General features: G+C 38.3%; 2 protein-coding genes across 3 annotated transcripts in view; both read right to left on the bottom strand.

Annotated features, from left to right (window-relative positions):
* Positions 1-17,608, bottom strand: part of rpl38 (ribosomal protein L38) — a 474,590-nt gene that overhangs the window by 405,659 nt on the left and 51,323 nt on the right. The gene's annotated exons all lie outside the window — the stretch shown is intronic.
* ttyh2 (tweety family member 2) overlaps positions 1-17,608 on the bottom strand; it is a 119,536-nt gene that overhangs the window by 82,590 nt on the left and 19,338 nt on the right. For both annotated transcript variants that reach the window (XM_048611023.1, XM_048611024.1), the window contains exon 2: positions 7,221-7,393. In XM_048611023.1, coding sequence (XP_048466980.1) covers positions 7,221-7,393 — 173 coding nt within the window. The remainder of the gene's footprint in view (positions 1-7,220; positions 7,394-17,608) is intronic.

The raw sequence follows: 17,608 nt of genomic DNA, 5'->3' as shown, positions 1-17,608 counted from the left end.
AACTGTTAGTTTCGCTTCCAAATCAAGGGTCACCAAGTCACATGAACTGGTGTTTCTTATTATCCAAGAAAATTACAACGGATGCAACCTCTTAAAAGTAATTTTCAAACAAACATTCTTCACAACAATTGCAGATTCTACAGGCCTTTAAAGAAATTTCCTTATTCTACTGTTTCCAGGTCAAAGGTCATTGCAACATTCAAATTCATTCTTGGACTCTGATTTCTGAATCTTTTGATCTTGTACTGGCACTTGCAGGTTAATTTATTTCCTAATTATTTTCTAAATGGATAAAAATGCCTTGAAAAGGGCTGAGATTCTTCCAAAACCTTATAGGGATAGCCAAGGCTATTTTGGGAAAACGTTTTCAGGCTAGTTTTGACTGATGTGGTTGGTTGGCTCGCCGAGCTGGTTCGTTGTTGTTCCGCAGACGTTTCATCACCCGACTGGATCACATCATCAGTGCAGCCTCTGATGAAGCGCCGTTGCGTTTTCCCACCTGTTATTTGAACTCTGGAGTCCGTACAACTGGATTACCTCACTTCCGGTTTACCTTCGCAGTGGAGTGTATATAGGGTCGAGCTCTATGTGTTTGTTGATGGCTTTCTTCGTGGAGTACCAGGCTTCTAGGAATTCCCGTGTTTGTTTCTGCTTTGCTTGCCCCAGGATCTTGGTGTTGTCCCAATTGAACTGGTGGTTCTCCTTATCCACGTGGATAGAGGTGAGCGAGTATTGGTCGTGTCTTCTTGTAGCCAATTGATGTTCATATACCCTTGTTGTTAATTTCCTTCCTGTTTGTCCAATATAGTGTTTGTCACAGTCTCTGCAGGGAGGCAACAGCCTAGTGGTATTATCACTGGACTGTTAATACAGGGACCCCAGATAGTGTTCTGGGGACCCAGGTTCGAATCCCGCCACGGCAGATGGTGGAATTTGAATTCAATAAAATATCTGGAATTAAGAACCTAATGATGACCATCAAACCATTGTTGATTGTTGGAAAAACCCATCTGGTTCACTAATGTCCTTTAGGGAAGGAAACCCTGGTCTGGCCCACATGTGACTCTCGACCCATGGCAATGTGATTGACTCTGAACTGCCCTCTGGGCAATTAGGGATGGGCAATAAATGGTGCCTGGTCAGTGACGCCCTCATCCCGTGAATGAATAAAGAAAAAAAAAAGAATCTTGTATATGACATTGGTCTTGTCCATAGTGGGTAGTGGGTCTTTGGTTCAGGTGAGCAGTTGTCTTGGATTGATGTGGGTTTGTGTGCTACTTAGATGCCCAGTGGTCATAGGAATCTTGTGGTTAGCTCTGAAGTGTTCCTGATGTAAGGTAGCGTGATGAGTGTGCCAGGGCATGTAGTATCTTACTGGTGTCGTTCGTGTAATAGGCATCTTCGGACCTAGATTTTTGGGTATCCGTTGTCCTTGAATACGTGGAAGATGTATTCTTCTTCTCGGCGTAGTTCTGTGCTGTTGCAGTGTGATGTTGCCCATTTAAATAATGTTCTCACGCAACTTCGTTTGTGCGTGTGTTAGGATGGCTGTTGTTGAAGTTCAGTACTTCGTCAGTGTGTGTGGCTTTCCTGCGTGCCTTTGTTAGGAATTCCACATTTGTCCTGCGCTCTACCATACTCAAAAAACCTTAGTTTTGACTGATAATGAACATCATCATCATCTATATGTTACCATCTTACTAATGATCCGAATGTGTGAGAATTAAATATTGTAAAACTTCAGATAGATTTCATTCACTCAACCTTTTTTAATTTTATGGTGGTAGGTCAGTGAAAATTTGTGAGGCCTATGGTGTGAATATTTCCAGGATTATTGAGTAAGGTATAAACATCTAATATTGCATTAAAGTAAGAATCACCTTACAGGAGAAGCAAACACAGTACCTGAATTTCCCTTTCAGTTTTTCCTATTCTGGTGACTTCTATTTTCTATTTCATTTTGATCTGCATTGAACCCAAGGATTGTTAATATTTCTCAAATATGACTGGACTTGTATATCACTATGGCATGTTTCCTACAAACAAAGGAGATTAGGTCCTATACTGCTGATATTTGACAGGAGCAGTTTTTCTGATGCTGTGGACATTAAGTGACAAAACAGGATGAATAATACTGTGCTGAAATGCAAACACTGTGTAACTGTAATATGCTAATCAGATTGGTGAAAATGAAAGCCACTGTAGCTTCAATTTTTTTTCAGAAAAGGAATGCATCTGGTGATTACATTTATTTTGCAGTCAAGACTTCTTTCAAAATAGATTGTACATTGTTTGTTCATGCCAAGAATGGAAATTCCTTCAACTCTAAAAGCAAAATAAGGACAATTTATAATGTTTAAATTATGTTTTGACTAAGAAGTCAAGCTTCTGAAAGCTTTGACCTGTGAAATTAAGAGCAGGGTAGCTCACTGCCAATGAAGAACAATAAAACAAATTCCTGTAGGAGCATTTTTTGCAACTTCTGCTTAGCTCGACTCTTCAAAGCAGACACAATGTATTCTGCATCACAAGAGCAGTCACAAGAGAGATTATAATGCTAAAAATAGATTCCATTAATACAATATTTTTCACATTTCATAGCTCGACAGTAATAACAGGCAAATTACAGTTGAGGATGTACAATAAAGGAAATGCATCTTTAGAGACAGAACGCACTGTAAAATTTTAGTCTTTCCTTCCCTACTACAACTACCCAGAACACTGCAGTCTGTAATTTGTAGGTTATACAACAGCAGCAAAGAATTTCATTCATTCTGAATTCCTATTGCTTTCACCTCTGCCTTCATTACATTTGTTGATTTCATTACTAGATCTCCTGGAGGACTGCTTGTAAAGTGTTGAATGAAATACAATTTTACAACAAATTGAGGTGCTTCTGTGATCAACAGTGACTAAATAAAAATGGACTTTAATGCATTAAGCACTGTCTTATGATTATTTTAAAAATGAGTATTACGGGGACCGAATCAGCTCAATACTCAAAATCAGAGATGAATGATCGTACATATTTATTTCATCATAATTTCTATTCTTAAAGCAGCAAATATATAACAAGATGGCATACAAAATGTACCAATTGGAAATAGATGGCTGCAATTTTAACAATACTGTATAGAAAATTAAGTTTCCTTCAGTAGAGGTTAATGCATTGAGGAAGAAAAACAGAAATAAGTCAATAAGGCTCTTGAACCTGTTAAATCATTCAATGAGATCATGAATGATCTGTGACCTTATTTCATATTCATCCACATTTACCCCATTATCTTTGGTTAACAGAAATCTGTAAGTTTCAAGCTTTAAATTAATAACTGACCCAGTATCAACTGCCACTTGCAGCAGAATATTCCAAACACCAACCACACTTGACTTGTAAAAGCGCTTCTGAAGTTCACTCCTGAAAGACCTGGCGTTAATTTTTAACCTATGTCTGTAGTTCTAGATTCCTAAACTAGCAAAAATAGTTTATTTTTATCTACCTTACCCAATCCAATGCTCTGTCTAAGCTGTGTGCACATATCTGCTGACTGTCTGCACTGATCTACTCCTTTAATTTCTTGAAAACAATGATCAAATCACCTTTAATCATTCAAATTCTGTGGAATACATCCCCATTCCTTATAATTTAATCTTTGGACAAGGAAGGCATACACTCCATTAGCTTTCATTCCATTTTTTAAAAAAAAAATCTGCTCATGACCTCTAACTCTTACATAGTCTATGTGGATTGATTTCTGGGATAGTTGACTTGCCATTCATTTCACTGTCATGGCAACTGGATGCAGGCAAAAGACCTACAAGAAACATCTCCAATCCAGGACTAACCAAACCATCAATGCAACACTGTGTGAAGCTAAAGAACCAGTTCTGAACTTTTGCAGGACATATCTCAAAACCAAATAACATTTTTATTAAAAAGCTCCTGTACGGAAATCACTGTAGCAAAACAACTCAACCAGTTAAGGACTGCCGAAAAGTGAGATATACCGAAAATAGGAAATGTATTGCAGATCCAACGTTTCTTCTCTTCAGCAAAGAAAGTTGACCTCAACAAAGTTTTTCCCCCGAAGGAAATTTCAGTACCAAGCTAGTGGGAGAATTCATGACTTGTGAAACTACAGCGGAATAGTAGACGTAAATCCTGACTAATGTGGAACAGAAGTCACTTCTTAACCAAAACAAAATAGAGAATAAATCAGGAAAAAGTAGAAAAGATTGCTTTCTGTTATGACCAAGGTGTTACAACTGGTTACATATGATAACATGAATTAGGAGCTGGAACAGATCAACAAGCCCCATGAACCTGCTCCACCATTCAATAAGGCCATGGTTGATCTGAATAATCCATATTCCCATCTGCCCTGATAACCTTTCACCCCTTTATTAAGAATATCTCCCATCAAAATGAAAGCTGATAACTAAACATTACAGCTTGAAAGTCACAAGATAAAATTAAGATTGGCTTTATTCACAGAACAGGACATAGTCACAAGAATCACAAATTCAAACAGATTCAATTTATTAATATTTTAAATGCTTGACACTTCTCCAGGAAGAATTTGGAGACAATGTCTCTTTTGTTGGTCAACAGGAGTCCTTTTCCAACCAAATTATTCAATTTTACATGGTTTCTAACCAAAATCTTGTGCTTGCAAAATGGTTATTCCTGACCTGAATCATCTAGCAACCAGGCAAATGAGATTTTATACATCAGAACCGTAGTGGAGAAAGACTTACTCAATGGTTCAGTGGCTACTGATAATGACATATCTTTGGAATACACAAATAGAGAAAATATCTGTTTTGATCCCACATTTAGTTAGTTCTCCAGCAGAGGAACATCAGAAATAGGAACAGGAGTAGGAGTAGGCTATTCAGCCCCTCTAGCCCATTCTGCCATTCAATAAGATACTGCTGCTCTGATAGTGGTCATAACTCCAGTTTTTCACCTATTCCTATAACCCTTGATCTCCTTGTCAACTGATAATCTGCCCAACTCAGTTTCAAGTGCATTCAATGACCAAGCTACCACTGCTTATAGGGAAGAGAATTGCAGTGACTCTCTGAGAGAAGAAATCCTTCCTTATCTACCTTTAAGCCCAGCAAACACACCCTTAACTTGTGATCCCTAATTAGAAGTGATTAGCTGGATGTGATCAAATTGGATTTTGTTGTGAAGCCACCAGGCTTATACGTCGAGTTGATATTATGTAGGACCGTGTAATAAAATGGTCACTTGGGGAAGGGAATGGGAGTTGAGGTTCTCTGTGAAATTATATTCTCGGGGATAGAGCTTGTGCTCATGCACAGCTATCCTCTTCCACCTGATCATCTTGCAAGAATCACCCTTCCAAAGCTTAATCAGCAAAAGGGCCATTTCAGAACACTTCACCTTTTCTCCAAGACACATTCCTTCCCAATCCCTATTTCCGGTAGTGATAGAGTAGACTTTGTGGTTTGGAAGAAAAATATTCCTCACTGTTTCTCCTGTATCTTCTAATTCAAAATTCTTTGCTCTATTCCATTACCCACACAGACAAGCATATCATCAGCAATCTAGACCATTGCTAATCTGCCTCTATTTCACAATAGCAAAAAATATACAATCACTTGGAGTTGAAAAAGGGAAGACTGACAAAAGATAAACACAAATTTTTATTATTGCTGTTAATCCAATTTTTCCTTCAATTCACCTGAAGGCATGAATTCATTCTGCACTAACATGCTACAGACTTTGTAGTGCCCTAACACATTACCTCCATGACTATTTGTTCAAGAGCTATAACAAAGGATTATCATTATGCTACTCATCATAGAAAGAATCATAATTAAGTCGATTAGACTGCTCCAGAAATACAAATGCACTTTCCAGTGGGAAGATCACTGGATTACATTCAAGAATACGATCAGTATTTAATTATTCTCTCTCCAGCCAACCAGGACATCAGTTCCAATACACCAAATGCAGAGGTCAAACCGTTGAACGGCAAGGAAAAATAAAATCAAATCTTCAGTCTAAAGTACATTCACCCATAGGAAGGTACAACTAACATCTTACTGAATGCAAACAACTTTCAACAATCCCTTTTAATGTAACCAATTTTAGTTTTACAGATATATGCAAAAATAGAGTGCCACTTCATTAAATGCACACTTAAATATAAGTTAAAATTTAAAAACTGGATTTAAACAAGCAGTAATATTGTCACTGCAGTGATTTGTTGATTGTTCTGGCAGATCACAGAGAAGAGGAAATTGCATCGCACTGAATGGCTCATGGGTCAACCTTTTCTATGAAAAGAGAACTTTCATACTGTTATGATCCCAGCTGATGTTACTGCTTGATAATCAGATCCCAGACTGAAAGCTGGTTTATTGGACTTTTTTTGGGTTTAAAAGGTGGTCTTTCACTGAAACACAAACACTCAAAGCTGCAGATTCAGGTTTAACTGTATACAATTGTCAGTTATTGCGCAAAAGAAGAGGAGTAAACAGAATAAACCAAATTATTTACATAGAAAGAAAAATTTAAAGATGTCAAAACACACAGTAAAGTACAATCGAATTAATTCCAAAAGCACTCCTTTGTAATACTCACACAAGAGAGAATTCCCTGGTCTTCCATATCTACAGGGCTTTACTTAACGTTGGCTTCAGAATCTGAAAACCTCTTCCTGGAGTCTTAATACAGCTGAGCATAGATTTTATCAGCTTCAAATAACACTTTCCATGTTATAACCAAACAATTTTGGTTTGGAACTTTAAAGTAAACTCCTTACACTGGAGTAACCTATTTTATAATGATCCAAAACTACCTCCCTTTCTCAGGAATAACTATTTTACATATCCAGCTTCTGTAAACTGGTCAAGCTGAAACTAAAACATTTCTTGCAGTTATGGTTGTTTCCCCTAGTCAAAAGAAATCAATCAATTACTGACCTTCTAAACTGAAAACCTAATGCACAATTCTTTAGCTTGTTCATTCATTTAAAAAAAAACCTCCCAATATAAACAAATTCCCATTAACCCTCCTGAACCATCACTCTCACAACTGCTTTAGGAAAAGAAATCACCATGGCTACAGAAATACTTACAAGCTAATAACTGAATCACTTCAGAAACACAGAATTCAAAACTCCAAAATAAATGATCTTAGAATATACAGAAATCACACACCTTACATCGTAATATCTTATACTCACCAGCAGATAAGTCCAGCTGTCACAACAGTCCACATGACACAGCACGAATGTGGCCTCTTAATTTCCTCATCATCAGTTCGCTTACAGCAGCAGATGCATAATAAGTAAATGGAGATGAAAATTAAATTGAGGGCCAAGCCAACGGCAGCAATTACAGCCAAAAACATGAGTGCCTGGGGAAAAATAAAATAAACACACAATAATTGCTTGAGATTTGCTTTCCACTTATAAGAATTACACCTTATTACAGGAATAAAATGACTAATGCATCTTCATTTATTAGTTAATAAATGTACAGGTTCTGCATTGAGTAATTTTCAGATTATTACTGAGATTTTGCTCCCGTCACTGGTTCAGTTGGGGATATCTACTCAACTTGTGATGGACTATTTGAACCAATGTAGAATCCCAACCGTGTACATGGGTTTAGAGAAGTCTTACATATCCCAATAGTCATCATTATCTGATCTTATGACTGACATTTATAAACAACACTGCTCCCACAAAGTATGGTAATTCATGCGACTCAATGGGATGGTAGTTTTATGAAGTGAGAGGTCTGTCAAAGATTTTAAGAAGAAGAAAGCTGATTTTAAAGGGATTTACTTTAAACATTGTACATTTATGCCAAGTTAGAGCTGAGCTTTCTGTGAACAACAACAATTTTCACTCATTACTATATCCTGTTTCAAAGTCATTAACCTCTTCTCTGTTGCTTATATTTGAATAGTTACTTAAACCCTCAGAACTGCTAAAACAATTGATGTGGAATAGAAAAATGTTCTATTTTAATTGCAGAAAGCAGTAATCAAATATGATTAAACAGTCATAAACGTGTAGGGAAAAATGTCTATGAGGACGAAACATGCAGAAGGATATAAAGATATGTTAGATGAATGGGTAAGAAAGTGACAAATGATGCATAAAGTCATGTTTTTTCAAGAGGATTTGAATTGAAGAGAAAGGAGGTGTGGCTGCAATTATCCAGAGCTTTGGTGAGACCATACCTGAAATACTGTGTTGCATTTTGGTCTCCATATGTATACTTACTTTGGTAGACATTCAGCAAAGGTTTACTAGATTGATTTCTGAGATAAAAAGTATTTTCTTTCCTAAGGAAGCACTGCTTAACTGCAAGAATAATTTCCCCGTTGCAAACATACAAGGCAGGAGTCGAAATTGATCATTCAGACCCTCAATCCTGCTCTGTCCTGCAATAAGGCCATGTTAATCAGTTTATCTTTCAATTTCCAGAATAGTAGCTAACCCAGGATTCCCCTGCCACAACAAGAATCTATCCACCCTGTCTTAAAAATATTTAATGACCTCTTCTCCACCACCTTCTGAGGCAGAGAGTTCAAAAGTTGCACAACCCTGTAACAGAAAAAATACTCATCATTGTCCTGAGGGGATGACTTCTAACGTTAAAACAGTGCCTCCCAAGTCTTGCATTCACCCACAAGTGGAAATATCCTGTCCTTGTCAAGAACAGTCAGGATATAATATGCTTTAGTTAAGTCAGCCCTCGCTGAGTTGGCTGGGTGGCTGGTCGGCGATGCAGTGTGATGCCAACGGCACAGGTTCAACTCCCACATTGGCTAAGGTTGTCATGAGGATTCCGCCTTCTCAACCTCATTCCTTGTCTGAGGTGTGGTCACTCTCACCTTAAACTAGTACCAATGGTCTCTCACTAATGAGAGAGTAGTCCCATGGTCTGCTGAGTCTATAGTGACGTTACCTTTACCTTAAAGGCCAGCCTGTACTCACAAGAGGACAACATTCATTTTGTGGTGACCCATTCAATCCCTTCCTTAGTTAAACACCTTGATCAAATCACACCATAACCCGCGCTTATTTATTTTTTAGGAAAACAACATATACTTACTACCTCATCATATTTCAATACTATAAATATTTAAATCATTGACTTTTTATATACATTGGTGTTGAACAGAGGTAGGGGTGATGGTGAAAAGTCTGAGAAGGTAGAAATGAATTGCCAAAGATTGAACATTATTTAAATAGTGATCTGTATAACAGAATTAGCATTAACTATTTCTATCTGTGTAAAAAAGTCGACTTTGTGAGCTCAAATTTTTAGGCAAGAATTTGGGGGGAGTCAACTTAGACCTGAGTAATATTTTTGAGGGATTGAAATCTATGCATATTCTTTGGTATCATGACGTATTTTGATATTTTCACTTCACTATTGCTTTGCGCTGGGGTTGACAGAATGTGCATGACCCGACTGGCGCCACTTTGGAACAGCTTGCTTTGCTCCCAAAACTCTCTCTCCCCCAATCACAGCTGCTTTCACTCAATGTGTCTTCCTCCAAAGTCCTCTCCTGTACTCTCACTCAAAGCAAGAGTTCAGGAGAAAATGGCAAGTGGGAAGATCGAAGAAGGGGAGAGAGCTGGTCTCCATTAACTGGAGAGTTAATGACCAGGAGAGTTGGTCTGTGGATGAGGCAGCAGGAGAGACAGGTCAGCCTGCAGGACAGGCAGTGAATATTGGAAGTCCAGTGAATCTGCCTGAGGAACAGGCAACAATTGGGAAGGCTGGCAAGAGAAAGAGAAAAGAGTCTGCCTGTGGAAGAGGCAGCAAGTGGGTAGTAAATAGGAAGAGTTCAGATTTTTGGCCAAAAGTTGGAAGTCAACTTTTACGTGAGATTGACTACTACTTCAGTATAAATGGTAGACACTGACTAAAAAAAACTATAAGCCTCTTTTAATGAAACTCAGCTTCTTCTCTGCCTTTTTCATATTTTTATAGCTGGACCCTAAATCACCATTAAGCCACATGCTGTTTTGCAGCTTATCATTTTATCATATGCTTATTTGTCGTTAGAATGTCTAAAACAATGGGTGAGGCGCCTATAAAAGAGTATAAATATACCACAAGGCACTCTTCCCATGGTCTCATTATATGGGCAGATAGACAAAGTGGATAATTCAGTGGTTTTAGTCCATTAAGGCCTAAAAATCGTTCTGTACAATTTAATGATTACATTTTTTTTGCAAAGAAGCATTGTTATTTTGTTGTAACTATATCCCTGCAGTTGTTTACTTTGCTGTTAACTGCAGTAAGCATCTTAACATTGTTGTTTCCACAATTTTGTACAGAATTGCTGACTGCTATTGCAAAGTAACATGCAGCAAGTAAGCTGATGGTAGAAATTCCTAAAGAAATGAACTACATGATTTCATAAAATACAAAAAGAACTAGAGGCATTTACATCATTTACAGAACTTGAAAATTCTACCTTGACATAGAGATTATAACCTTTCACCACTTCCTGCTTCACAAGAGAAGCTGTCTCCGTGATACAACATCCCTCAAGTATGACCCAGAAGCAGGGCAACTTTTATCTGTGGCTTGGATTCTTACCATAAGCTTTTATGTTATTTAATTCTTTCAAACCACTGATTTCTATCAGACCAACAATCGTACAGTTCACAGATACATCACAAACATGATACATACCCTGTGCACCATGGGAAACTTATTTATCATTTTGCCTGGGAGGAAAAGAAAATTTAGCTAGATGGTGAACAGTTGGTTCCAATCACCAATAATGTAAAACAGCCAATGGATCTAATCCATCAGTCCCTCAGTGCTGTAGAGGATTTTCCTTGAAGATTGCATATCCCTAAAACAATTAGCTCACATACAAGACCTGAACCATTTACAAAGACTTAAAATATTCTGGAAACTTCCAGCTGACTGGCAACTGTTATACCTCACAGCCCTAAGCTCTTGGCTCCCTATGGAGAACAAATTATTCGCAATTTATGTACAATACTTCCTGCTGATTCTACACTCATTTTTTAAAAAATCTCTATTCTATAAAACTGGCAGCATACCCATTTCAAAATAATCACTTTGGACCATCTGATTCTTCAGACAGTAGTTTCAGGAAAATAATGACAGAGGCAGAAACAATTGTGTCTTTGCCAAAGGTGCTTAATCCATGATTAACAAGCAGCAATTCTCTCTCTCTCTCTTTTTGAATCGCTCACTGGCACACCCTATACACAACGCTATATCATGACCTCTGATTAAAAAAAGTGGATCTTTGAGGTCTCAAAGGTAGATTTTACAGAGAAACACAAGTGTATTATCCAGAAACCACCCTATAAGCCAAGTGATAATTAGAGATTCTAGATGATATTCCAATTCTTGTCGCGACAGTTAACTTTTAAGAAGGTATTTGACTTGCCAATGACTGATTGGTAGGATTACAAAACAAAATGTTCCGTTTTAAGACTTCTGTTGGATCAAACAAATTAAATAGAATATTGGCTAAAGACTACACTCTGAAGTACAAAACTATACTTTGATATTTTGTCCCAGATTTCTTCTGTCTGTCAGGTTTTGCTTCCGTGGATGTGTCAAGGTATCAGTTGGTGGCTTGAGACCAGGGCTGTGTTTCAAGTAGCCTGATGAGAGGGCTGGTCAGTGAACAAGCTGACCACAAGCATCCCTGCCTGCTTTGTAATTATGGGCAGCACACTATACCTACTTCCCTCCTCATGGTAAAGTATTCCTTATTTTATCATCTAGAGTTGCTCACCCTGGCCCATACCCATGGCATCTTGAATTTTATGCATCTTATATCCACGTAGAAATGCTATTTAGCTGTCATTTAAGACCCTAATTCCATTCTATCTTGGAACTAAATTGACAGCTTTTAATTGTTTATAAAATCTGACAATCTTAACAACTCCCTTTGAGACTTGGAGATGAAGTACTGATCATCAGTACGGCTGCTCTGGTCATTGTTTACAGATGTCATCATCTAGCACCTTCTTCCCAGTAAATTGTCCTGTTCCCATAACAACCAAGTCCCCCAGGCTTGTTGACAAACAGGATTTAGAGGAGCACACATAACCCTCTTTACTACTCCAGAAATATAAAATTTACAAACTTCACATTTGTAACAATAAACGGTCATTTCCTATCAGTGCAAGTTCAAGTGCTCCTCTATTAAACAAAGCATAGAAGATCATTTATTGCAAAATATTCACACAACATGAGTTTAATTTGTAGAAATATTTACATTATTTTAGAATTTAATTTCTTTAGTCTTAACCTTTTTAAGTTCAACATTTAAAGTGACAACAGGACAAGGTTCGACAGCAGTTATGAAGATGTACTTATTGCCTAAAGAAGTCAGAAACCACACCTTTCATTTTGACAATTAGCTAAAGGTGACTTTAGCAGGTGAAAAAAGCTCACCCTTAGTTTCAAAGTGCGATGTTACTAATCCACTGTCTTGTCTGAATGCTCTACATACACAATTACACTTAAAAAAATTATTCGAGTTGGATGTCCATTTGGAGAATATAAAACACTGCTTCAAATCCTCTTTCTCAATACAGCTATATTTTGAGGCTATAAAGTGGTTGTGACCCCTTAGTGAGCAGTGGGGAGGAGGAGAAGAACTATTTAAGTAGGGGGGAATTTGGGGCGGTGTCAGCTGCAACTGCCTCAGAGCTCGTGACTCCAAATATTCAGCCCCCAGACCCCACACTTTGGGAAGACCCAATATTGAAATTCCACCAAGTTATCCTCATATTATTTACCAAGATAGGAAAGAGGTACAAGAGATCTTGGACCAGGTTTTCATTTATAAGCTGGAGATAATGGGACTAGTTCACAGTACTGTTGTCCAATCACTGCAGTTTCACAACAGTGGCAGCCTTTCATTGCATAAGGCCATAGTGATCAAGTCCATGTTAAACATCACCTGGTGCATCTCAGGAGCTTCATTCTGGCACGACAATCTCTGCCACATTTGCTGCAGAGGATTACAGTGGACTGGGAAGGGGCATGATTTGCTATCCTCTGTTTTCTCTAGGTCCTCTTCTTGGCCAGCTGAGTTTTGCTTTTCTGCTGTTACCTCTTCCAATGCCCCAACTGTCAGCCTCTAGAGGTGACAGCAACTGTCTCGTAGTTGCAACTATCAGTACTGATCACCTTCATATCTGCCCTGCAATGTACGTGTGGTGGAGGTATGTATACCATGGTCATGACCAAGTGGCCAGTTCAACCTACAGAAGGTCTTTGGGTATATGGCCTTTATCTATTTGATGAACATGGCTGAACTGAAGACATCATTGCCTTAGCAATGAATGTGGTGTGATAAAATTAAAATACTGCAGGTCTTGTGAATTGAAGACCTTATCTGACAGAGAGATGCCAAGGGTACATCTCAAATAGCAGAAGTGGAAACTAAGCAGTTTGTTTCTTTTTATGGACATTCAAACACACAAGAGCCAGTGGACATGATCTATTTGGATTTCCAGTAGGCCTTTGACAAGGTGCCACCCAAGAGGCTGCTAAATAAAATAAAAACCCATGATGTTAGGGGCAAAACACAGGAAAAGATGGAGATTAGCTGACTGGCAGAAGGCAGAGAGTATGGATAAAGGAGTCTTTTTCAGGATTGGCAGCAGGTTACTAGTAGAGTTCTGCAGGGGTTTGTGTTGGGACCACAACTATTCATGTTTTACATTAATAATCTGGACAAAGGAACTGAGGGCATTGTCGCTAAGTTTGTAGATGACACAAAGGTAGATGGAGACAGATAGTATTGAGAAAGTGCAGAGGCTGCAAAAGGACTTGAACAGGCTGGGAGAGTGGGCAAGGAAGTGGCAGATGGAACACAGTGTGGCAAAGTGTGATGTTATGAACTTTGGTAGGAAGAATAAAGGTGTAGCCGTTTTCTAAGTGGGGAAAGGCTCTATAATTCAGAAGCTCAAAGGAACTCTGAAGTCCAAGTTCAGGATTCTCTTAAGGTTAATGCGCAGGTTCAGTTGGCAGTTCGGAAGGCAAAAGAGAGGGCTAGAATACAAAAGCAGAAATGTGCTGCTGAGGCTGTATAAGGCTCTGGTCATATTGCATTTTGCATTGTTAGCATTTTGGGGCCATTACCTTAGAAGGGGTATGCTGGCTTTGGAGGGTGTCCAGAGGAAGTTCACAAGAATGATCCCGTGACTGAAGGGCTTGACAAATAAGGAGCAGTTGAGAACTCTGGGCCTGTACTTGATGGAATTCAGAATGGTGGGGGGGAATCTCATTGAAACTTAAGAATACTGACAGGCCTGGATAGAGTTGATGTGGAGAAAATGTTTCCATGAGTAGGAGAGACTAGGACCCGAGGGCATAGACTCAGAATGAAGGGAATGAGATGAGATGGAATTTCTTCAAAGGATGGTGAATCTATGGAACTCATTGTCACAGAAGGCTGTGGAGGTCAAGTCATTGAGTGTATTTAAGTAGAGATAGATAGGTTCTTGATTGGTAAAGGGATCAAGGGTTACAGGGAGAAGGCAGGAGAATAGGGTGGAGAAACACATCAGCCATGATCAAATGGTGGTGCAGACTCGATGGGTTGAATGGCTGAATTCTGCTGCTATATATTAGGTTCTTATATTGGTCTCACCATTGTAAAGGAATAAACTGAGGATGCAGGCTCGGCAGATTCACCAATGACAGATTACTTACGGCTGATCAATAATTGTGAACAAGACAGCCGTGATCAATATGAAACTGAACTAGCTGAACATTGAAACTACTTGCCTACAAGAGACCTGGATTGCCAAAACTAATTACTGAGAAAAAGATTATATATTCATCTGGCAGGGGAAGATTTCAGGGGAAACATGAGAGCAAGGTGTAGGTTCTGCTGTAAGGAACTTGCTAATTTCAATGATACAGTACGCCCCCTCCCCAATGCATGGTTTAAAACATGTTCTTTCCATTCACCTCTCAACTCAAACAGAGCCACTTAACCTCAATGGTTATCCATGCTGCAAAACCTGCTGCACTACAGCATCAGAAGAGTAGTTCCAGAGAAGTCTGACTTGGCTACTAGCAGAATCCCTAAATCAGAATGTCTTAGCTTACCAGGGGGATTTGAACACAAGATTGAATGAGGCATTGCACTTCTGGTTCAGATGTCATGGCCTGGGAAAGATGAATAAGGACAGACAAAGAATACTTGAGCTTTGCTGCTACCATGTGCTAATGCCTCCTGTCACAATAAATCATATTGTGAGGTGTCCTGCAGAAATCCACGATAAGGCCATTGACACCATCTGGCTGTATGGTTTCAACATACTGAGGAAATGAACTTCCTGAAGTAACAGGACAAAATAGAAGCTACTCACAGTACACTGCCAGTATACAATAAAGGATTTTTTTTAGCAAGAGTACTGTAATTGTACCTTATACAACATTGATTGCAGTCTTGCTTCCACCTTTCAAATTAATAGTTAATTTACTGTCTTGCCAAATCCTCGACTTTATTTTAATATTTTTAACATCTGATACAATACTAATGATTAATTATTTGCATTCCACTATTTCAAAACAAAAGTATATTTAAAGATCAAGAAAATCTGAAGGCTTTTGGTGAAGTCATAATTAAACCCATTAAGAAACGTTCTGTACATTCCCAATACTTTTGTTATATAGCAAATAAATTTATACAGGAGGGAATTTCAGAATATTAAGACTTTTTGTTGGGGTGAGGCCAAGCTTCCAGATTGGATTTACACATAAAAACCACTTGCTTCACCCTCTTCACATCCCACATGGCGAGTTACAAAGGTATTCATGAGACTCTGGTTATCATTTCATGCTTTCCATGCTTTCCAAATGGGTTAAGCTGTGGACCGATACCTTAAGAGATATTTTGTCAAGGATAGACATAAATCCATTAGTTTTAAAATCTAATAAAAGCAAGCGAATTTCAAATTATCTTCCTCAAACAGAGGGCTCCTTATTTTGTCTTTCTTTCCCCTCCCCTTGAAAATCTGATGAAAAATATGGCTGCAGTATGAGGTAGGAAAGGGAAATTTAACTCTGTTACTGTGGTTATAATGCTGGTGCCAGATGGTGTGGGCAGCAACTAAATGGAAATGGTCTCTTTGCATCCATCAATATCTTGGAGTCATGTATTACATAAATGTTCACTTGCTAAAATTCACAAATTTAACCAGCCTCAAAAAATGGCAGTGCCAAACTGTTGCAGATGACTTTTGTTGAACTATCATGACTGTTTTACTAATTGTAATATGAAAATAGGCAGATTTCATTGCAGTCACACCTAGCCAATTTATTGAGTGCAACAAACTTTATGTATCATCTTCTGCGACATTTTAATTTTATAATGCGCATATGCTCCAGATTTGATTTTTAAAGAGTATAAACAGTTCAGCTTTGGCCTTGTAAGATTAAAGATTGCTTTCACAATGTTCTTTTTTGAAAAGTGTTATTGCTGCTTTGTATTATATTATTGCAGCGTTTTGTTCAGTTCTAACACTAACAGTTGGGAGCACAGATCTTTCCAGGGCATAGTTAAAGAACATTGCTCATTCATAACAACACCAGAGGTTCCCCTTGATTGTGACTAATCATGCAATCCACCTTTGACCAGAACACTGAGATTCAGGTCAGTCTTAAAACAGCGCATTTCAGATTAAAACTGAATTTGACCAAACGACAAAACTGGCCACAATTCCAGACTAAATGTTGAGGGGAAAATAATACAGGCTTGTGCACCGTCAGCATTACTACCACTCAAGGTACATAATCATTAAATAACAGTCTGACACTTGTTATCGTGCCTTTGTCATTTACCACAAAAGAATCATAAAAGCAAACCTCAAAAACAAGTATCCCACCCAGTTTTAAAACCCAGTAGTGACATATTTAATACAGCACCACTGTATCCCTCGACTTGCTAAAAATCAATAGGAGAAACACCAGACTCCATGCAGGTCAGTAAATTCAGACTGATAAATTAAGACTTAATTAAAAATAATTAATGTTGAAAGTATGGAAGGGATCTGAATATGGACAGCTAAGCTGATAAAATAAATAACTTTTTTGCAGATATCATGGACACCACCTTCACAAGGCTCACTATCAGACATTGACTTTACTCTCAATATAGGTTCCTGTTTGTTTTGTAAAGCTATGTTTACTGACATGATTCCAATCATTCCCCTGCCACTATAATAAAAATTGTGGGGAGACAATGCATGGAGGAACAGTTATGTTATTGCTTTCAGTAAAAAATGTTTTGGTGTGTCATCGTATCTGATGGCCTCAAGTTTTCAGCAGACTGTGTGTAACTCACTGCGTTGCTGCCCTTGATCCATATCAAAAGTGAAATTAAAGGTCGTCCTGCAGCATTGGATTAAGAGAGAACCCCCAGAGAAATAAAGTTGATCTCGGTCCTCTTAAGATCCAAAATGCACAGCCTTTGCTTCTTTTTCTGCCAAAAATAGACCAGGAGTTGCGCACATATTATCAATAAAGTTTGAATGATACACCGGTGATGCAAACATATCTGGATTGGATTTAATACATTTCT

This window comes from Rhincodon typus, chromosome 23, assembly GCF_021869965.1.
Source record: "Rhincodon typus isolate 14 chromosome 23, sRhiTyp1.1, whole genome shotgun sequence".
Classification (NCBI taxonomy): domain Eukaryota; kingdom Metazoa; phylum Chordata; class Chondrichthyes; order Orectolobiformes; family Rhincodontidae; genus Rhincodon; species Rhincodon typus.
This window is presented reverse-complemented; position numbering and strand designations above follow the sequence as displayed.